Raw genomic sequence first — 23,018 nt, 5'->3', positions numbered from 1 at the left:
AAATACGTATTAGCTTTAAACCAAATATTCGATAAGTTGTAAACAGCATTGTTATTAGCAATGATTCTTCAAGAACTCCCTTAGTAGCACTGAGCAAACTGAAACTTTTCACTTTTGTATTTTACAATTAGTTTTCTTTAATGAGGAACAATTCCAAGCCCAGGGTGCCATAATACTGTAGTTTCTTCATTAATTGCTTTAAGTCTACAGGAAAATCAATTAGTGTATCTTCAGCACAGTGTTTTGATCTGAAACAAGCTTGCACAAAAGAAGTACCGATTTGAACAGCTTTGACTGAATTTGGACAGGAAACCATACCGACACTGTGAAGATATTAATATTTGGCCAATGCAAACATTTTTGCTGTTGTTTGCAACAATAAATTATTTTGAAACGTATATGAACCAGAGGAAAGTGACAACTATCAGTAGAGGACTTGTCACTTTTTGTTTGAAGGGAAAACCATTTCTTTTTAGGCACTCTGGAAAATGACCACTAAGATCCAGTTTATTGATGTGCACAGATGATATGGTACTAACTCCTTTTTATTTTTTTACCAGGTATTAATCATATAGTGTTGAGTCTATTCAGACTAAGGCAGTTTTGATCGAACTGTCAAGAAATTGTGGACCACCTGAACTACAATTTATGCTCTTTGAAGCGTAAAGCAGCACTCTGTATTTCTTTATGTTTTGTGGCTAGTCCGACTAATCAACACTTGTGTACGCATTACCTACCTGAAAGTTCTGGGTGCAAAAAGTGGCATGGTCTTGTTGAAGAATCCTCTATACGACGGAGTGTATGAAGAATTCGGAGCAAAATATATGGCACTAGCGTTGATGTATCGGTTTGCCGAGACATCTGCGACCGTTGAAAGGAAATAATACATCATTCCAGGATCGTATGTATCATTTATTGCTGGTCTAATGAAACGTGACTGCAATATGTAACTCCAAAAGAAAGACCTGCTCATTGCCATATTATGAAGATGTAACAACGCAGTTCTATTCGGGAACACTGGATTAATATTTATGTCCTTTATGTCTGGAATATGTGACACTGAATCTTCTGGTAGTCGTAAGTCCTCCACACGCTGGATTGGGCAATTATCAGACGTAACTTTGTCCATTTTTTGACGTATCTCGTCGAAAGCATCGCGCGTTTGCCATTCATACTGCCCGTTCACGCCCAAAACAGTGAGAACCCAAAGTACAAGGAATGTATGCATTTTCACCGCCCAATTAAAATAATTTCGCTACTTTGAAGATCGTTTGGTAGTGTTAAATTTGTCAAGGTATATCATAAATCAAACTCATCACTAGTGTTTTGTAACATTTGCTGACCTCCCCTGCATACACAACAACAGACTCACTCCACCATTACATTCAGAGATATGCTCTACGACTACGCGACGATCGGGAGTCGACCATTGAGCTCATTGGAGTCGACACACCTTTGTCACATGATGGTCTTGCCCATTTATTACAAAGGCCGATTTCAATACATGTTCAACCGAAGTCTGCCGTAGACTTCGAGTCACTACATAAATGAAGTAAGTTAGATTAACATGTGGAGAAACCATGTACGGTGTTATATTGAAGCGTTTCGGGATAGCATTGTCTTCAGGAGCGCAAGTGTTTAGCTGTGCAGCGTTCTAGTCAGTTTTTCTCAGCACGTTGACGGTACAAACTGTTTATAGTACAGCAAGACATACACGCAAAACGATTATATAGGCAGTTGCTAGATTTTGATTATTGCAGTTAATGATCTCACTCAGAATCAGACACTGAAAAAAATGCAACTTGCTATTACAAGTATGCAGGGACCATACGTACATTTTATTTAAACAGATTGATAGCTGATGACGGAAAACGAAACCTTAAAATATCAAATGAAGCACGATGAAAGTTACTTTACGTATAACACGTAATTGTGATTTACTGTACTTTTATTTATCACTACTGCAACTATGTTTTTGTTAACGTACGTTTACTACGCTGTGTAACGTTCAGTTGGTTTCCTTGAGGTTCCTCTTGGCATATGCCAAAATTTTACCGATACAAGGTCGCATATACATTAGATTGTTTGGGGGGGGGGGGGGGGAGACTGAGGTATGAAGTACTTTTAATAGTTTGGGAGATGAATGTCGACTTGAATAAAAAGTTCCGACCCTGTTAAAAATGTGCGTAATACCGACTTCTAAATAATTTCTTTTAAAGAACAACACCGAATAACACGTTTTTCCTTTCCTTGAGAGCCGTTGAGGCGGGGGAGTGACACCTCCTCCTCCCCCTTACCCACGAGTATGGGCGTCACAGTGCCGGAATGCATATTTAGGTGAGATGGAGGAAACTGCTATCAGTTTCTGAGAGCAAAAGGCAGATTTGAAATAACTATCAATAAACAGAGTTTTGACATTTGTTGGATTAGTATTGCAATATTGGTGGGAGACAGTAGGAGCAACATACAAAGAGTGCAGTGTCGAGAAGCGTTTCAGTGCTTGTTTTACGACATTCTTCAGTTTGGAGTGTCTGACAACAAGAAAATAACCACCACTGGCGCTGTAGCACAAGGAGCTACATTATATGCACCAACGTAAACCACTAATGATGTTTGTGAGCCATACACTACTTTGAAAACGCAGTTTTCATAATTACGCTGTACAAGTTCAGCTCTCCGTAAAATATTTCCAAGTCCCAAGGAACGCTGAAACGCACGCATTAGGGAGGCACTTGTGTAAACAGTCTGTTACGTAAAACATTTGTACAATATTTAGCGCAACTTATTCAGATTATAGACATTTTTACATTCCATCGACTAAGGGCGTCCTAAAGAGGCGCAAATAAAATGCATCAGTTTTTGTCTTGACTGACCGCTAACGTTTAGCATGTTGGTGTTTCTTATTACCGCCACTATTTTCTTCGACCAATGAGAAAAGCAGTACAATGATTTGAAGGCAAGCCCTGTGTGAATGGCGCTGGGTTTGAGATTATCCTTGCGCGTCGTCGTGTAGACCCCGTTTGTACGCGATCACGTTGACGTTGTCTGCCGCCATTTCCCTCTCGGAGGAATTCGTTTACTGTATTTTGGAGGTAATGCAGTGCAGGTTTTGTTTGAGACGAACGTTGTACGTAACAGGAATCAGTATATAAAATTCGCAATTTTAGTGAAATGTAGTCGTGTTTACTTTATGGCGTCATACTTCTAAACTGCAAACAACGCTGGATATTTTTGTAAACGGTTACACAGAACCATAGCACCGTATAGCCGGCCGGTATGAAGTGAACGAGTGTTTCAAAACGTTCGTGAGATGCGGCAGTCATGAAGCGCAAGTAATAAATATTTTTAGTAAGCGTGACGTAATAGATATTTAAATTATTGTGTGTTGTGATATTATGTAGGGCATTGCGATATCTGAAATACTTTGTTTTGTAGGTCTTCAAAACAAATGGTGGTGAGGCCTTGGCGCGTTGAACTATTTGTTTACCTAATGTGCCTAAGAATTGGAAACATGCTGATCGTGTTGTTAATCGTTTAAATTAGTCAAAATTATTAAGTGTGTTTGATGGTAAAGACAAAAAGACAACACGTTCTAAAAACACATGGCCAGTTGTGTAGCACGTGAATAACTGAAACAAAACAAAAAGCACGTTTTGGGAGTGCATTTTTATACAATAATTTTAGTGGCTCCACCAGTTAATAGTAAAGATGGAATGATGAAATTGTGTTTACTGTGGTGATATCAACACGTGGGTGCGCTTATACTGGAGAAAATGGTTTACTTGGAAGTAGGACTTCCGTGTGCTGCAGTGTCTTGTACAGGTGCCTCTGTTTATCAGAATCAGGAAATAAACCATCGAAACTGAAAACAAAGGGAGTGTTGAGATATTTCGAAGTTACAAAAATAGTCAATTAAGCACCTGCATTTGGTCAAATGCTCCCTTTCACAAAAGAAAGCTGAGAACATGGAGTTCCCTCAGTGTTTGTGGAGAGTGAAGGGGACGCATTAGCCAAGAGGGAATTTAGATTTATTTATGCAAGCCATCACTTTTTGTGCTTTTAGAGTACTTAAGCATTTATAGCTGTTGTGTAAAACATTGAGTTCAGAATGTAGGTTGTGATATGAGTACTGTATGTTAATATGAAATCCACTGAATCGCCACTGTGATCACCACCACAAGTTTTGTTTGCGTATTTAGTATTCGTGATATCATTCCTTTCCAGTTACGTCCACACTTCCTGAAAGTACATGACAGTATGTATTGCGATTCAATCGGAAATGCTTGAAGTTATTCTGGTTAATAGTGCATAGGGTTTTGTAATGAGATAATAGCAAACCATATAGTAAATTACCTATCCAGAAATTTTGATTCGAATGAATTATGTTAGTTCACCATGCCGAATAGCTTAGGTGGAAAATGTGTGCATCATATCTCATGTTTATTCTGGTTGTAATATTTAATGGTAAAGGAGTAATGACATTTACATTTTGCTTAGAAGTGCAAATTATTTATTACAGTATATTTTTATACTGTGTGGTTTATGCTATGCTGATAATTACTTAAACTAGGTTGAATTACCAGTTACACTTTGATACACAACTTCTTTTCTGTCGTGTGTAGGACATATGGTATAGGTTGTTAGTTACAATGAAATGTTAACTCTTTGGCACTGACAACTCTTTTTGTTTTACAACAAATCATAGTGCATGGATATATGAAGTGCAGTGATTCTTTATCCTTCCCCCTCCTTATTTTGATAGCAAATAATTGTTCTTTTTAAGTAAGTTTAAGATTTTCTCATATTTTTGGTAAGGAATTAGCTGTTAGAGAACATAATATAGTAGGGCATACGCTATCTACATTGAGAAGAAATGATAATCTTGGGATAAAATGAAAATTCGTTTTTAAATAAGCCACATTCAGGTAATATTATGCTGCCACTATGAAAATAATCTGTGTTTACTATATGTGAAGCAAGTAGAAATACTAAGAACCAGATGGAACATTGGTACAGAGAAGCAGAAATCATTTATGAGTGAAATTTGTGTTCATCCAGTTTTAGTGTTAGGTTGTTGGTGGCTTACCCAGCTCATTTAAAATGATTTCTGACTCACTTCATATTGAAAAATCATGGCCATTTGTTTCACTCTTCCACTTGAAATTCAGTGTTAGTCCCCATTGACCTTGAAGAGATGTTATGCTTTCCAGTTAGTGGCGCGTAGCGAAAAGGAATTGGTCATAGATAAGTGACATTGTCCTTTACTGTATCTAGATGTCCCACAAACATTTTTCTCAGGAGTGTGCTTAGACTTCCTGATAGTTTTGTAGAACTGTCCAAGAATGTGGACTAGTCTTTGTTCCTAGAACTAGTATTTAAAGATTTATGTTACATGCCAATGACAGTCTTCGTGATGATAGCAAACTGTGTTTTGCCTTTCCAAGTGATGATTGTTAGAGAATTACAGGCTCTTTTTTTTTTAAAAGCAATTATATGTTTTTACACTTCGGCAGAGTAGCTTATACACTTAAGATCCAGCTTTGAACTTTCATTGTACTTTAAAAAAAGTGTTGAGTTACTTGCTACTCTTCCACTTGGAAGCCATGCCACATTTCTTAATGATAAGAGTTACTGTGGATTTAAATATTGGAAAGAGAAGAGATTTTGGTACATTATCAGCTTTGACCAGTGATGCTACCAACAAGCTACTATTAGTCAGTACTTGGGACAAGTTTGGCAACAAGACATTTTGCATTCACATATTTTAACTAGTGTAGTATTGGCCCCCAATATAAGATTAAGGCCATTTCAGCTGTAGATGTTCTTGTTATCAACACCTTTCAACTATCAGAAACACCTTTCAACTATCAGAAACACCTTTCAACTATCAGAAACATTCAGGAAAGTTTAGGTTCTGAGTGGGGACGTAAGTATTAACTACAAAATGCCCAAAAAGCGAAGGACGTATGGACAGGGACATGGCAATTGTTTTGCCAATTCACAATTGAAATGTGACTTCCAACATGACTACCCCTTCATCAAAATAACAAAGTGATTGACAGTCTACCATGGCAATTCGTGGGCAATCGGCTCAATATAGCTGCACCAGCAACAAATGTGCTCTGCACTAGTGGATACATTCACACACTCCCCGTCAGCTAGCCGTATTGGGTTTGCTTAGCGGTATGATAACTGTCTTATCAATTTTCTGCACACTCTTGCATGTAGTTTCACATTCTTTCACATGAAATACACACCTCTTGGAGAACACAAAAATGACTTGCGCTGTTACATTATTGGCCTAAAGTTTTGTTCGATAATATCCTTCTGTGATTAGGTGTGGTAGCTGTTTAAATATGTAGCTGTGATTCACTGTATTCTGCTCCACATATGGACTTTAGTCTACAGTTGCGGTTAATCTGTTGCCTCCCATTAATTAAAAAAGAAATTAGTGCTGATGACGTCACTGGCCAGCACAGAGCTGTAATTTTATTAACTTTGCTATACTGAAAATATTTTGTATCTATACTCTGAAAACCATTGTGAAGTGTGTGAGAAAGGGAATATCCTAATTGTCATCACAGTCCCTATGAGAGCGGTCCATTTGGGGAGGGGAGGGGGGGCGGCGGCTAAGCATATTTCTAGAGCCCTCATTTAACAGGTTTCTTAAATCTTGAAAGCCCATTTCTGAAGGATAGTTGACATTGTGGCTGCAAGCAGATCAGGTTTTTCAGCACCTTAGTGTTACTGTCATGATCAGGTCAACATACTGTGACAATTCCTGTTGCCCCTGTTTTTAAACATTACTATCCCATGTTAGTCCTATTTGATATGGTTGTTCAGACTTGATCAGTGTTCTCAAATGGTCACCTGTAGCTTGTACACAGTCTCCATTGTAAACTGCATGTGATCATGCTATTTTCATATCCTTAAAAATTGTTACACCAGATGTTCATAGGAATTGACTGTTTCCAGTTGTGACATAGTGAAATTTCAGGCATGGGGTGCTGAGAATTCATGTTTAAGAGGTGCAGAATTTAAAATTTCTGAATATTTAAAGCAAGTAGCCACTCTTTGTGCCACTTTGAAATCTTATCAAGATCTGACTTAGTATTTTTGCAGCATTTTTCAGACATAACTTAATTATATATAATAGATTCATCCACAGAATGTCTCAGATTAGTATTCATATTACATATTCCCGACAGACTGCCGGTTGGAACAGCAACCGATGAAATTCTGTTTTAGTCTATAGTCGCATTTTTTCTATATTTTGGCTATTGGCTACCCCTTTCAGTGCACAGGAGCCTCTTCAGGTCACCTATGATCAAAAAATTACAGTATGTATTTAAAGTAGTAATGTGAGAACTGTATTATATGTTATTATTTCAACTATGTACTATGAGATTTTTGATTGTGAGTTGGCCTGAGGATTGTACTGCATACCAAAGTTGGTAGCCAGCAAGCAAAATAAGAAAAAGAGTGACTATAGGCTAAAACAGATACTATTAATATTTTCTGCCAGCTCATTAATACAGATCAACAGTTTGGGCTTCAACACACTTCTTTAGACCACGCGCCGAGGCTCTCCATCCAAGGCAATATCTTAACTACCAAAAAGTCCTCAATCCAGTCACAAATTTAATTTCGTACCACATATGATCGTATTGTTGTTCAATATGTTTGAGTACTTCATAGTTATGTAGTTCAATAAATTGGCGATGTGAAAATTTCAGTTAATGTTGTGTCACATATTTAATATCTAATTATTTTCTTTTAGTTATGGCGGAGGGGAACGGCGAAGTGACAATGGAAGAAAAGTCTGTCAAAGAAGAAGTAAAAACTGAAGTGACTGAAGACTATCAAAAACTTGTTGCTTATGGTCTTGACGAAAAGGTTGCAGCAAAGCTGGATGAAATATACAAAACAGGTGTGTCTTGGGTGTCAGTGATGGTTCGTTTGATATAGGGTGCTTTTCAGAAGTAAGACACACTGTTTATAACACAGCAAAATGTTTCAAAAGGATATACTCATGCATGTGCCACACACATTTTATCACTGTGACAACAATGTTTTCCCATGGTTCCAGCATCAATATGAAACTAGTATTTCTTAATCTGCATATGACATTTCATTAGCGAAGTTAATCTAACACTGTTGTTTCCACCCCCACAGGTCCTCCACCTTGCTTTTGCTTGTGGCACTTTCGAATGTTCCTTGTACAACCTGCCTTGTGAAACGTTCAGAACTTCCTCAAAATCCACTGCAAGTATTTCCTTCTGTCAAGTCTCGTGTAACAAGTTGAACTCTCAGTTGTAGCTGTTCTATTAAATTTTCTCATGTGTGAATCTTTGAATAATATCATTTTCATTTTTTGTAGCATGAATTGTAAATAACATTTCACACTTTTATGTAGCCTTGTTAATGAGAATTTTCTCTCAGTGGTTGAAAAGAGCCCTGTAAGGCATATTGTGTTTGCCTGAAGTTAGTGCTGAAATGTATGCCTTGAGTTTCATATTGATTTGAACTTGGAAGCAAGTCACCAAATACTGAGAGAGAAATTTATTTATTACTTTTATGTGGAAATGCACCTACTGTAGCTTCTCAGTTTCTTTTTCTGCATCACATCTCATATTTAGTTGCTGTAGCCCAGTCACTAATTTGAAGCAGTTATTTCCTGTAACTGAAAGCAATATTTTTTGTGTGCAGTTGTGTAATATTCATTCAATTTATATTCCATCATTTACAATTCAACAATGTTTTCTCCTTTCTCACATCACTGGCCCTAGATTTGCCAATGAATAACTGTTGCATAATGATAGCATGATTACACAGTATTTGCCTCAAAATCTATTTTTTCGCGTTCAAATCAGATAGTGAACTTGACAGTGTAACATTTGTTCAAATTTGATTTGAAAGGTTGATGATCATCACTTTTATAACCAGTTGACTCTTACTCTGAAATGTGCCTTACAGTTTTCTTGGTGGTGGTAAATAGTAAATATTTCTTTTTTGTTGTAGCAGTATGTGGAAGACTTTTCTCAGTGCATAAAAAATAGTGAATATGATATAGTGTCGTAGTTTACAAATGAGAAGGATAGTGTTTGTTCATTGTTTGTTACAAGTCTTCTTGTTGGATATAATTCCAGTGTCTCTCATTTGTTTGTGATACGATTGTTGTGTTTTTGATTAAGTTACTGGAGTTATCACTGATGTTGTTTATGATTTAATGCGTTAGTTATATTGTTGTATTTGTCTTCATTCTCTTGTGTAGTGGTTTCGTTAATGGTTGCAGAGTTTTGGGCTTTAATAATTGGCACCCAATTCCTTATTTGAGAATGATGCTATGTGGCTAACAGGGTAATAAGGCAAGATAGTCTTCCAGCAAATAATGTTATAAGTAAAAAAAAAGTGCTTTGGTTGGTGTAGGAGGAAATTACAGTTAGAAGAAAAAGAGTTCCTGTTGAAAAGTGGGAAAAGTGAATTGCAGTAGTGTGCACTTTGTAAAAACCAACAAAAAATGTTTATGAACCAACAAAAATCTGTTTAAAATAGTGTAAAATTGTCATCTGATGGAATAAGTGAGGAGGTGTAAGACATACAATAAATTTTGTACCCTTACAGAATGGTGAATCAGTAGTAAGAAATATGGTGATAGGGAATGTAGAAAAATTGAGAAGCCTGAAAATGATGGGTACTGGTTAGTTAAACAAAAATAGTTGTGATGGGCATACAAAGTGCTTGAAATGATTGAGGCAATATTTGGGACCTAACAAAGAATTTTTGTTGTTGTTGTTGTTGTTTGTGTGTGTGTGTGTGTGTGTGTGTGTGTGTGTGTGTGTGTGTTTTTGGGGGGGGGGGGGGGAGATGTAGATAAAGGGATTCAAAGGACTTAGGGTTGAGTGGGAATTTACATGAGGTTTCTTAGTTTTAAAACAAGCAAGTAATTATTATTATTATTATTTTAAACATGTCAGTGTCTTCCATATTTTAATCTTATTTTATTAACAAGCTGGATGATACATATTTGTGAGCATTGTTGTTTAGTACTGTGTGTGTGTGTGTGTGTGTGTGTGTGTGTGTGCGTGTGCGCGCGCAATTTTAATGCCAATATGTGATGATCAGTTTTTTATTGAGCCATTGTATTGTACTGTATTGATTAATTAATGAACAGGTGTTAAAGAAAAGACTGATTTTTGATATATCTTAATATAAAATTGTGTTTAGAATAATTTGCAGCACAAATATATACTGTTCAATAAGTTATGTGTATTGTGAATGTTTTTACCCCAAAAAATTCTTAAAACTCGAATCATTTCATGGAGAATTGTGAAGAAATTACACAAAGTTGTGAACATACACATGGTGGTCAGAAACAGTCTGAAAAGCTTGTAAGAGTGTTGCAGGGTAGTTTGTGCTGAGAAATAATTGTTATGAAAATTCTTGATACTCTGCTCCATTTACAAGTTAATTAGCAATGAAGTTATCCAGTCAGGCCATTGTGTTCTTCATTCGGTTTCCTAAAACCATTAAGTGTGTGATAAAAAAACTGGATTCAGAACTGTAGTAAGGATTGAACTGAAACCAAAGGTGCTAACCTTTATGCTGAGAGAACAATTGACACCAAATGTATCTGACGGGCTGCTCCAATTTGCATGTGCAAATGCCTGATTGGCTAACTTCAGTGGTAATTAACTGAATAACTGCACAGCATATTGTACTTTTTCTTAACAATTATATTTAAATACATCCTGCCCTGCAACACACTTAAAAGATATTCGGACTGTTTCTGACCCAGTATATAAATTCTCTCTCTCTCTCTCTCTCTCTCTCTCTCTCTCTCTCTCTCTCTCTCTCTCTCACACACACACACACACACACACACACACACACACACACACACACACACACAAACTTTTTAGAATAGCTGCCTCTGTAGTATAGTGGTCATCATTATTGGCTAGTGACTAGAGGTCATGGTTTGTTTACTGACACACACAGATTTTTAATGTGATGGAAGGCTTTGGACCCCCCTGCGGGTTCGGGGATAAGAATAGGCCCACGGTATTCCTGCCTGTCTTACGAGGCGACTAAAAGGAGTCTCAAATGTTTCGGCCTCATGTGATGGTCCCCTCTCGGGTTTGACCTCCATCTTTCTAAATTATTCCGAAGAACGAGCCAATTGGGGAAGGGCGCCTTACATGGTGCACTGTATCCGTCGTGCGTTGAGACCTTTAGCCGGCTTTTTCGTCGTTGCACTGGGGTCCCGCTCGTTTTCCATCTCTTGGGCGAGGATCCGTCCCTGGGTGCGATTCCCACGCTGCAATCTGCAGTGTTTCTTTTAACTGCGACGACGACCTTGGCCAGTTTTGCACCTAAGATCCAGCACGGTAGCCAGCCCGTTGTGGTGGGGCCGCCATGTACCCTCTTGGTTGTAGCCCCCTGACAACACAGGGATTGCTCTACTGATGCCTGCGCCGTTAACTCCCCATGTATGCCAAGGAGTAGATGCCCATCTCCTTGGGGCATCAGGACTCCCGGCAATGGCCGTCCTGCCAGGTGGCTATTGCTGCGGCTGGGTGGTGCCCGTGGGGAGGGCCCTTGGTCAGAGTAGGTGGCATCAGGCCGGATGACCCGCAATGAAGCGTGGTACATCATCCCTCGCTGGCGGCCAGCCGCCAGCAGTCTCTAAGTGTTCTCGGGCTCAATTTAATGCTGAAAAGTACAATCCGAAAACGTTCCCCTCTCTGGGGATTACATCCCGTGAGAATGACATCATCCTACGCCGCTGCTACAAAACCTGTGCTCGCCCCATCAGTTTCGCGACTTCCGGCCGGATCGCTGAGTGGTACAACTCCTCCTGCCCCCTTGCCAGTGGGGGGCTCTACCCACCGGGTTGCTCCTGCGCCACCTACCTCAGGGGCAACACCATCCCCCCATCAGGGACATCTGTCCCTGCTTCTAAGCCGGAGAAGTGTCCAACTTCTTCGGCTTCTCACGCTCGCAAGGGGTCCCTCGGGTCCCTCCCTTCCCAGGTTTCCACCAGTGGGAAGGCTGACGACCGACAGTGGCGTAAGTGCCCGCAATCAGCTGGTCGACGGGCTTCACGATCCTCCTCAGTCCCGGAGACTGAATCGGTGAAGCCCTCCCAGCCAGTTAAACCCAAGGAGCAGCGTGAGAAATCAAAGAAGAAGGGCTCTAAGCCCAAGGAACTCGCGGTGGCAGCCGCCCCACCGCCACCTTCCAGCTCTGCGTCTGAGGACGAGGTGGAGATCCTGGCGTCCGCTGAGGACCTCGATCTCGCCGGTCCATCAGACGCCATGGATAGCACTAGCACGGGTGCTCAATTGGAGGCAGCAGGTGACCCAGCGGCGTAATCTGCCTTCCCAGTCCCGTCACGCCTTTCTCTGCCATGGACAATACCATCCTCCAGTGGAACTGCAGCGGTTTCTTCCACCATCTAGCTGAGCTCCGCCAGCTTATCAGCCTTCATCCTTTCCTTTGCATTGCTTTGCAGGAAACTTGGTTTCCGGCAATGCGAACCCCCGCCCTCCGTGGCTATCGGGGTTATTATAAGAACCGAGCAGCTTATGAAAGGGTGTCTGGTGGCGTCTGCATATATGTCCTTCACACTCTGCACAGCGAGTCTGTCCCTCTCCAGACGCCTTTAGAGGCTGTCGCTGTACGCGTGTGGACGCCACAGGCTGTTACCGTCTGCAGTCTTTACATTCCACCGGATGGTGATGTCTCGCAGCATGTCCTGGCTGCACTGGTCGCCCAATTGCTGCCACCTTTCTTGCTATTGGGCGACTTCAACGCCCATAACCCTCTGTGGGGTGGGTCAGTGGCCACAGGTCGAGGCGCCATCGTTGAGCATTTATTGTCGCAGCTCGATCTCTCGCTGTTAAATGATGGTGCCTTCACACACACTTCAGTGTGGCGCATGGCACCTACTCCGCCATTGACCTTTCCATCTGTAGCCATAGCCTCTTACCGTCTGTCCAATGGAGTGTGCATGACGACCTGTGTGGTAGTGACCACTTTCCGCTCTTTTTGTCACTACCACAGCGTCACTCTTCTGGGCGCCCTAGCAGATGGGCTATGAATAAGGCTGACTGGGATTTGTTCTCCTCCACTGCCGCTTTTGAGCCTCTCTCTACTGATGACATTGATGCGGTGGTTCAATCGGTCACCACCGGCATCGTTACTGCCGCCGAATCTGCCATTCCCCGGTCTTCTGGGTCCCCTCGGCAGAAGGCTGTGCCTTCGTGGTCGCCTGAGATCGCTGAAGCGATTAAAGATCGCCGGCGGGCGCTCCAGCGTCACAAGCGACATCCCTCCGTAGACCACCTTATCGCCTTCAGACGGCTGCGTGCGCGGGCCCGCCTCCTTATCCGCCAAGGCAAGAAGGAGTGCTGGGAGCGGTATGTGTCCACCATTGGCCTCCATGTCCCTCCATCGCAGGTCTGGGCCAAGATTCGACACGTCTATGGCTATCGGACCCCTGCCAGCGTCGCTGCGCTCTCACTGAATGGAGCAGTTTGTACTGACTCAGACGTCATTGCAAATCGCTTAGCAGAGCATTTTGCTATGAGTTCCGCTTCTGCGAATTACCCCCAGGCCTTCCGCTCCATTAAAGAGCGGATGGAACGTCGGAGCCTTTCGTTTCGCACCACCCACCCAGAATCCTACAATGCTCCATTCAGTGAGTGGGAATTTCGCAGTGCCCTAGTTGCTTGCTCTGATACCGCTCCTGGGCCAGATGGCATCCACTGTCAGATGCTGAAACACCTTTCAGTGGACTGCCAGCGGCGCCTTCTCGATCTTTACAACCGTCTTTGGGTCGAGGGGGAGTTTCCGTCGCAATGGCGGGAAGGCATTGTCATCCCCGTTTTGAAACCTGGAAAGACCCCCCTGGAGGTGGACAGCTACCGTCCCATTAGCCTCACCAACGTTCTTTGCAAGCTTCTCGAACGGATGGTGAGCCAGCGCTTGCATTGGGTACTGGAGTCTCGGGGCCTTCTGGCTCCGTCTCAGGGTGGGTTCCGTAAAGGCCTCTCCGCCACCGACAATCTGGTGAGCCTGGAGTCGGCCATCCGTACTGCCTTTGCCCGCCGTCAGCACCTGGTCGCTGTCTTTTTCGACATGCGGAAGGCGTACGATACGACATGGCGTCATCACATCCTTTCAACACTTCATGGATGGGGTCTTCGGGGTCCTCTGTCGATTTTTATCCGCAATTTTCTGTCGTGTCGTACCTTCCGCGTGCAAGTTGCGGCCTCGTATAGTTCCTCCCACGTCCAGGAGAACGGTGTGCCACAGGGCTCTGTTTTAAGTGTCTGTCTGTTTTTAATAGCCATTAACGGGCTTGCTGCGGCCGTGGGTAATTCTGTCTCCGCATCCCTGTATGCTGACGACTTCTGCCTTTACTACAGCTCTACTGGCGTTGCAGCTGTTGAACGTCAGCTACAGGGCGCTATCCGTAAGGCGCAGTCTTGGGCTGTAGCGCATGGGTTTCAGTTTTCGGCAGCCAAGACCCGCGTTATGCATTTCTGCCGGCGCCGAACAGTCCATCCTGAGCCGCGGCTTTATCTTGCCGACGAACTCCTTGCTGTGGTGGAGACCCACAGGTTTTTGGGGGTGGTTTTCGATGCCCGGTTGACTTGGCTGCCTCATATCCGGCAGCTTAAACAGACGTGTTGGCGGCATCTAAACGCTCTGAGATGCGTGAGCCACACCTGCTGGGGCGCCGACCGCTCTACCCTGTTGCGGCTCTACCAGGCGTTAATCCAGTCCCGTCTGGATTATGGGAGCCTGGCTTATGGCTCAGCATCCCCATCTGCGTTACGGGTGCTGGACCCAATTCTCCACAGCGGGATACGCCTTGCCACTGGTGCTTTCCGCACCAGCCCTGTGGACAGCGTCCTAGTGGAGGCAGGTGTACCTCCACTGCGGTTCCGACGCCAACGTTTGCTGGCCGCTTATGCTGCCTATGTTCTAAGCTCGTCCGGGCATCCAAACTATCGTCTCCTGTTCCCGCATCGGTCGTCCGTCTGCCAGAACGTCGGCCCCGGTCTGGTTGTACAATAGCGGTCCGCGTCAAAGAGCTTCTCTCTGGGCTTCAGGTTTCCACTGTTCCACCTCCTTTCCGGGCTACTTTGCATACACCCCCATGGTGTGTTCGTCGCCCTTGCCTTCGGCTCGACTTGGCACAGGGCCCGAAGGACTCCGTCCCTCCAGAGGCCTTCCGCCGCCGCTTTTATTCTATCTTGGCCACGTATCAGGGCTCTGGTATTGTTTACACTGACGGTTCGATGGTTGCTGGTCGTGTCGGGTATGCGCTCACTCTAGGGGACCGTTCCGAACAACGTTCCTTGCAGGATGGCTGCAGTGTTTACACTGCTGAACTGGTCGCCATCTTTCGTGCCCTAGAGTATATCCGCTCCTGCTCAGGTGAGTCCTTCGTTATCTGTAGCGATTCCCTGAGCGGTTTACGAGCTCTCGACCAGTGTTTCCCTCTTTCTCGTCTGGTGATGGCTATCCACGAGTCTCTGCATACTCCTGCCTGTTGCGGCTGCTCTGTGGTCTTTGTGTGGACCCCCGGTCATGTCGGTATCCCGGGTAACGAACATGTTGACCGCCTGGCGAAAGAGGCCACCAGTGAGCCATCTCTGGACGTTGGCCTCCCAGAGAGTGATTTGCGGGCAGTCTTCCGCCGCAAAATCTTGGCGCTATGGGACGATGAATGGCGCGAACTGACAATGCGCAATAAACTCCGTGCTGTCAAGGAGACGACGGCTGTGTGGCGGTCATCCCTGCGAGCCACTCGCAGGGACTCAGTAGTTCTTTGCCGGCTCCGCGTTGGCCACTCCCGGCTGACACACAGTTATTTACTGCGCCGGGAGGACCCTCCTCCATGTCGCTATGGGGCAGCTTTGACAGTGGCCCACATTTTGCTGGCCTGCCCCCTTTTAGCTGTGGTCAGGCAGACATTTGCGCTGCCTGCTACGCTCCCTGCCCTTTCAACAGACGACTCCACTATGGCTGACTTGGTTTTACGTTTTATTCGGGCAGGGGGATTTTATCATTTACTCTGAGTGTTTCTGTTTTATTTTATTGTTTTGTGTTGATTCTGGCCTTTGGCCTAAGATTTTACACTGATTTTTTAATGTGTTTCTAAGTGGTTGGCTTTTCCTTTTTTTATTTCTATGGTCGGCCAACCACCGTCACACTGTGTGTGGTTTTAGTTCGTTTTGTCTTGTCTTTGTCTCATATCTCTTGTTCTGTATCATCTGTGATCTCTTCTGTTCCTCGTTTTTATTCTCTGTGGGTGTTCTTTGTGTTTGGAACAAGGGACCGATGACCGTAGCAGTCTGGTCCCTTTAATCCCCCAAACCAACCAACCAACCAACCAAGGCTTTGGAACAAAGTTGCAATTAGTTGTGTGATGTTAAATGTGAGCTACGTGAATAAAAGAGCAGAGGAATTGATACACACTCGCCACCGAAGTGCTATCAGATCTGAAAACTTGCACCAGCAGTATGTATACGCCCTGGAACAACCAGGGAAAACCTGGGAATTTTTTCATCCATGAGAAAACGGGGAAATAGCCGGAAATTTTTTGGAATTCCAGGAAATTTTCATTGTTTTAGTTTTCAGTTAAATTTCTATAGTTTTGATTCGCAAGAACTGATGCTCTAACAAAGAATATTGGTGTATCGTGCCACTGCAGAATAATATTGCAGCAATGAAACATAACCAAGAGAAAAAACAAAAATAATCTTCAGTTGCAAAGGAAATGCAACAACAAAACACTGCACACAAGCTTCTGCCAACAGGAAAATATTTCAAAGGCTTCAGGACTAAGACTATGCAATACTTTGTAACAACAAACTGCTACCGATGAGCGTGACGTGACGTCACAACTGTTTACATTAGGTTCGTTTTAGCAATTGCCAGAGGGCATATGCACTTGCACAGTTGAGTAGCGTATGAGCAGTACCCGCAACGGCTTCTGTTTACTAGCTGTTAGGTGTATCAGCATGCAGCCAGATGCTAACCAGAAAAAAATTATCTGGCGTGCCAAAGCTGCCAGATTTATTTTGTTTTCGTGTTTTTGGCAGTCAAGCATTAATTGTGTTGCAGACCAATAAAGTTATTTTGGACTGTTTGCTACAGAAATTTGGCTTTTATTAATTTTTTCTGCTCAGGCTGTCAATTTATTTGAAATGAAGTGTTGCATTCCAAAGTACTGGCTAATTCCAACTGTTCGCTGAATTTGAAGTAAATGTTTTCATCTAGTGGGATGGCATTATGCCTCAATAAAGATCCAAACGTGAGCTAGTACAGTATTGGTACTCCAAGAGAATTTACATCCTGAAAACCACACTGAAAAGCTTAAAATCAGGTTGGGGCCTAATTCATTGTGAATCTGGACATACCCGAATGTGCATTTCAAGCCGAATTAAGCATTTTAGTATGGTTTACTAAATTCTGATGCTTTTGGAATATCCTGTGGTGTCCTGTTTTTATATGACATGTAAGATCTTTTAATGCCTTATATGTATGAACAAACGCGCCTCCTTTGTCGTCATAGCTGCGCTTGCGCAGTAACGGTTGTTTTCTGGTGCTCTCTGGAAACTGCTGAAACGAACCTATTTGTAACAGGTCTCAGGAAAATATTGTGAATGATGGTTTGAAAAGCGTTACCTTCAATAGTAAATGTCCTGTCACACAAGATGAGTTATGTTACTTGTCAGAATGTGTGATTAATTCCTTGAATCACAGAGCATTTGACTCTCGTTTAAAACTTATCACTTTGAGGACCAGCCACTTAGAAGAATCTCCAGCCAGAAATCCATACATTTACGTCACTATTTTAAATTTTACTGGCACATTTGTGTGATGTACCTTAAAGTACAGCATACACAAAAAAAGGAAAAAAATGACAGTATTATGTGTAAAAACTTAGCTTCTCTTGTAGCTCATTAATCTTGAGAGACCAATGTTGTACAGGAAAGCCTGACTACATAATGTGTCCTAAGCTCTGAATATCTGCTGTCATCGGCTGGTGAGGTCACGCGACATGAGCTGTGATTGCCATACAAAAGGCATCGCGATTTCGATTTTAATCCTTTGGATTGGCTTACCAAAGGCGTCGCAATTTCGAATTTAATACTTCGGAAACTAATGTGCTGTGTTTGGTCAAATTCAAAATTATACTTTTGGAATATGAGATTATGCAGCATATCATAATATGAAAATATCTGACATACATGTTGCTGCACGTCAAAGATATTTCCAAAACCTTTATTTCTCTCTCTCTCTCTCTCTCTCTCTCTCTCTCTCTCTCTGAATGGTTCTGTTAAATCTACATAATTGCATTTATTTGAATGTTTGCTTGTATCATTCAATGTGAAATAATTATATGAGGTTTTTTGTTTTTCATTCCTGTTTTTCATACACATTGCTAACAGTTCACTTTAATGTTTTGGCTTATGCTGAGTTGTATTGATACGCTTTCTAGTTGAGGTTAAAGTGCACTTCGTTAAACTTTCTAAGATCTATGCCGTGGCGCAGTAGATGTTGCCATGACATTTTCATTTTATCTTATTGAGATGCTCATTAGAGAGTAATTTAACTAGCACAATCCTTACATTTTTATAGTTAAGCAGTCTTAAGGAGGAGGGGAGTGGCTTTGCACTTTGTGTGCAGATGATGTCATTATTTAAAAATATTCTTGATGGAACTGTAAATTAATAAAACTCAATCTTCTTAAAAGCATTCAGTCTATTTAGACAGGTATGACTGAATTTTGTGCTTAGATTTTGTGCTGTAGGGAATATAAAAAAGTTCCTTGATGAACAACACTATATATTATTGTATATTGAATGCAGTATTTGATGAGGGCAGTGATTGGAGTGAGGAACCTGGAAAAATCAAATGTTAGGTAATAATCCTGAGAGGTTAGGGGGAAGGGGGGGGATTCTGAAAAACTTTGAGGTTGTGGGGAATGGGGATGGAATTGCAAAAAATGGGAGCAGAAGTTTGAGGGAATTAAGAGACTCTCAATGGGTAATTCTGAAATATTTAGTGGGGTGGGGTGCCATCTGCAAAATTCAGGTGGTGTGTGGGAGAGGACGGGGAGTTTTTGAGGGCTTTGGAAGGGAATTTTGGAAGAAGATTGTGAGGTGAGTTGAAATGTTTGTTGATGGAAGCAATGTACTGCCATTGGCTCTAGAGAGTGTGCTTCAGAAACAACAAATTGCGAGGTCACATAATGAATGATGAAGAAGCGCATTGAATTATTTTAATGTTCATTGCTTGATTGTGGTTTCATCCTGCACACTTGAGGACCTCAGGGAGTTTGTTTATTGTCCATGGGTTCTTGGGCTCCAGGTCCACTTCCCATTGCACAATTGCAACTCCTATGCAGTGTATTGTGTACATTTGAATTCTTCACGTGGCTGTTGGTTCGTCTTAAGCATAAATGTAAAATTGGGTTTCATAATATTGTAAGAAAATATAAATATAGTTCCATATTTTGAACATGATTTGTAGATCACCATTGAATATTCTGGCTTCAGTTCCTTTTTACCAATTTCATTACAAAGCTGTACCTTCCTAGTTTTTTCGTGTTGTCATACTTCAAGTAACAATGACCCCTAATGTGAAGAGCAGGCAGTTTGAAACTAGAGGTGTTGCTACTGATATTACATTCCAGTGACATAAGTGTGTTCCTGTGAAGTTGTCATTTATTTAAGGTCGTTGCACAGTGACACAGAATGGTGATGGACAACAGTAACATGGGAATTGTTTAGAATACTGTAAATCCTAGCTAAACTTGTGTAATAATTGGCGTTAACTGATGTTACAGTAAAAAAGAATCCATTTTTGGCCTTAAAAACTTGTAAGTAAATCTCGCTCATGTACTACAAAAATTGGTTCAAGGAAATTTAGAAATCCAACCTCTAAGTCTTTGGGAGATCCACTCTTGAGATAGAAAATGTTACAATAAAGGCACACTAACTCAGAATTCTGAACTAGTGATGTGATTTGAACATGAGTAATGTAATTAAAATCCTGAATAACTATCTGACTGTGTGACCTCTCAAACTTTAGCTTACAAAGAGAATTAACCTTGTATAAATGCTGATACAGGGTGAGTCCAAAAAGGATTTTAAAACAGTGGTATGTTGCAGAAATTTATTGAGATAACTTATAGAATCTGTAGGTGTGTCATTTTGGTTCGAAGTGACTACCATTTGTGATGCGGCAAACATCCCACAGATAATCAATTTCTTCCCACACTCATTGCAGCAAATCATGCATAACTTGTGCAACGGCAGCTTAGATTAGATTTTTCAGATCAGCTAAATTGTATGGTAGGTGAGGAACATAGACATGGCCTTTAATGAAACTCCAGAGAAAGAATTGCATTGTTGTCTAGTCTGGGGAATAGGGTGACCATGCAATTGGCCTTTCATGGCCATTGCACTGACCTGGGAAGCGATTATCGAGGAAACCTTGAACTGTGTGTGAAAAGAGGTGGTGCACCATCTTGCTTGTAGTAAGCTGTCCCATCTCTGTTACGTTCAATGATTTGTGTAATTGAAAAAGTTTTCAAGCGTGTCCAGGTACGCTGTACCAGTGGCAGTTATCTCCATGAAGAAGAAAGGGCCATACACTTTGTTTGCTAAGGACACAATGCAAATTAAGTTTGGGCATGTCATGAATGTGTTCCATGGTTGCATGCTGATTTTCACTGCCTCGTATTCTGCAGTAGTTGGTATTCACCATGCATCCGACATGAAATGTTGGCTCATCACTGAAGATTATTGTGTTCATGAATATCTCGTTGCCCTCCATCCAGGACAACATTTCCACACAGTATTCCCTATGAGCAACCTTATCACTCATCTACTATGCCATTGTGAATCTGTGTGGTTTCAAGTGTAAATGTTTACGCAGTACTTGCAAACAGTCTTTTATGGAATGCCAGTCTCGCAAGATGCACATAGCATTGATGTTTGTGGATTTCTGGTAAACAGGGTGTATATGACCCGGGAGATCCGGGAAAAACCCGGGAATTTTTTAGAATTCCGGAAATTTTTCATTGTTTTAGTTTTCAGTTAAATTTTTATGATTTTTGACTGGTAAGAACCAATACTCTAACAAAGAATATTACTGTATCCTGCTTCTGCAGAATAATACTGCAGCAACAAAACATGAACGGAAAAAAAAGAAATAAAACTTAAGTCCCGAAGGAAATATGCCATGTACGACAACAAAACACAGTGCTCATACAGGCGTCTGCCAACAGTAAAGTATGTCAAAGGCTTTAGGAAGACTATGCAGTGTTTCTTAACAGCAAATTGCCTCCGACGAGAATGATGAGACAGATGTTTATATTAGATTCGTTTTAATGCAAGATCTTTTGATGTTTTACACGTACGAAAATACGGGCTTCCTGCGTCATCGTAGCTGAGCAAGCACAGTGACGCCTGTTATCTGGCGCTCTCGGCAACTGCTGAAATGAACTTACTTCTAACAAAGTAAATTTCCTTTTATGCAAGATGAAATATGTGCGAGAATGTACGATGAATTTCTTAAATCACAAAGCGTATGACTCTCATTTAAAAATCAACTCTTTGGGAACGACCATGTAGAAGAATTTCGAACCGGTATCAGACATTTATGTCATTATTAAAAATTTTACTGTCACAGTTATGTGATGTATCTTAAAGTGTTACACGCGCAAAAAAGGTCAACATTATATGTGGAAGCTTACCTTCTGTTGCAGCTTATTAATGTTAGAGACCAATATTATCTGTGAAAGCTTTGCTTTTCTTGTAGCAACAATATGTATATTAATTTAAAGCATTAACTTTTCTTATTTGTGTTCGCGCTACTTAAGAGTGATCTTGCTGTTGGCTGAGTACATCATGTGTGTTATGCTGTCATAAGCTGGCGAGATCACGTGACATGAGTTGTGCCTGGTTTACAAAAGGACGCCGCAATCTCAAATTCAGTGCTTCGGAAAGTAACATGCGGTGTTTGGTGGAATTCGAATTTATACCTTCATAACATGAAAATATGTAGTGTACATGTTGCTGCACATTAAAGATCCTTCCAAAATGTGTTTTTTTCCCCTGAGTTTCATTTTCTAAAGTGCCGGTGTATAAAACCATAAACCATCAAAGGACTGATAAGTTTTACAGTGCCGAGGAAAAGTATATTGTCACTTAGCGCGGAAAAAATATATTTTCACCCGGGAGAAAGTGTATTTTCAACCGGGAATTTTTTTTCCTTCTCCATTTATACACCCTGGTAAAGCTCTCTCTAACCTGTTCAACGTAATCAACAACACGTGGGTGAGCTGGTGTTTCATAATGTTGCAGTGAACGACCTGTCTCGATAAAGTTCTTGTGCCGGGATTAAATTGTAGGCTTGCAGGTTCTTTAGCATGTTTGGTGCCAGTTTCCGCTGAGCAGTTGTTGCAGACTTTATTTCATGAAATCAAAACACACAGCAAGTATTATGTACACTAGTGAAAGTAGCTGTTTTACATGCTGACACTTCTGATAGCAGAATGGTGTACTGCTCCAATATGTGAATACAACTTGAGGTTGTTTGCTATAAAATGGCACTTTTATCGATTCTGTAACTTACCTCACTAAATGTGTGTAACATTTCAAAGTTGGAAAGTCCTGAAACTTCCTGGCAGATTAAAACTGTGTATTGGACTGAGACTCGAACTCAGGACCTTTGCCTTTTGTGGGCAAGTTCTCTACCAACTGAGCTACCCAAGCATGACTCATGACCCGTCCTCACAGCTTTACTTCTGCCAGTACTTAGGCTCCTACCTTCCAAACTTCACAGAAGCTCTTCTGCGGAACTTGCAGAACCAACACTCTGAAAGAAAGGGTATTGTGGAGGCATGCTTCAGTGAAGTTTGGAAGGAAGGAGATGAAGTACTGTTGGAAGAAAAGCTGTGAGGAAGGGTCATGAGTCCTGCT

The 23,018-nt window shown here is 41.8% G+C and overlaps 2 protein-coding genes across 10 annotated transcripts in view; one reads left to right on the top strand and one right to left on the bottom strand.

Moving 5' to 3' along the window:
- LOC124593723 overlaps positions 1 to 1,398 on the bottom strand; it is a 61,640-nt gene extending 60,242 nt beyond the window's left edge. The window contains exon 1 of the mRNA XM_047132038.1: positions 738 to 1,398. Within this exon, the coding sequence (XP_046987994.1) occupies positions 738 to 1,228 (491 nt within the window). The 5' untranslated portion in view covers positions 1,229 to 1,398. The remainder of the gene's footprint in view (positions 1 to 737) is intronic.
- The window catches only part of LOC124593724 (heterogeneous nuclear ribonucleoprotein R), a 119,137-nt gene that overhangs the window by 32,917 nt on the left and 63,202 nt on the right, over positions 1 to 23,018 (top strand). For 6 of the 9 annotated variants that reach the window (XM_047132040.1, XM_047132045.1, XM_047132039.1 and 3 more), the window contains exons 1-2: positions 2,966 to 3,092; positions 7,781 to 7,930. In XM_047132040.1, the coding sequence (XP_046987996.1) occupies positions 7,783 to 7,930 (148 nt within the window). In that variant the 5' untranslated portion in view covers positions 2,966 to 3,092; positions 7,781 to 7,782. The other 3 variants (XM_047132041.1, XM_047132042.1, XM_047132043.1) reach the window with 3 other exon arrangements.

Source organism: Schistocerca americana, chromosome 2 (assembly GCF_021461395.2).
Source record: "Schistocerca americana isolate TAMUIC-IGC-003095 chromosome 2, iqSchAmer2.1, whole genome shotgun sequence".
Classification (NCBI taxonomy): Eukaryota; Metazoa; Arthropoda; class Insecta; order Orthoptera; family Acrididae; genus Schistocerca; species Schistocerca americana.
Note: the sequence above shows the minus strand (reverse complement) of the source record. Positions and strands in the feature narration are given on the sequence as shown.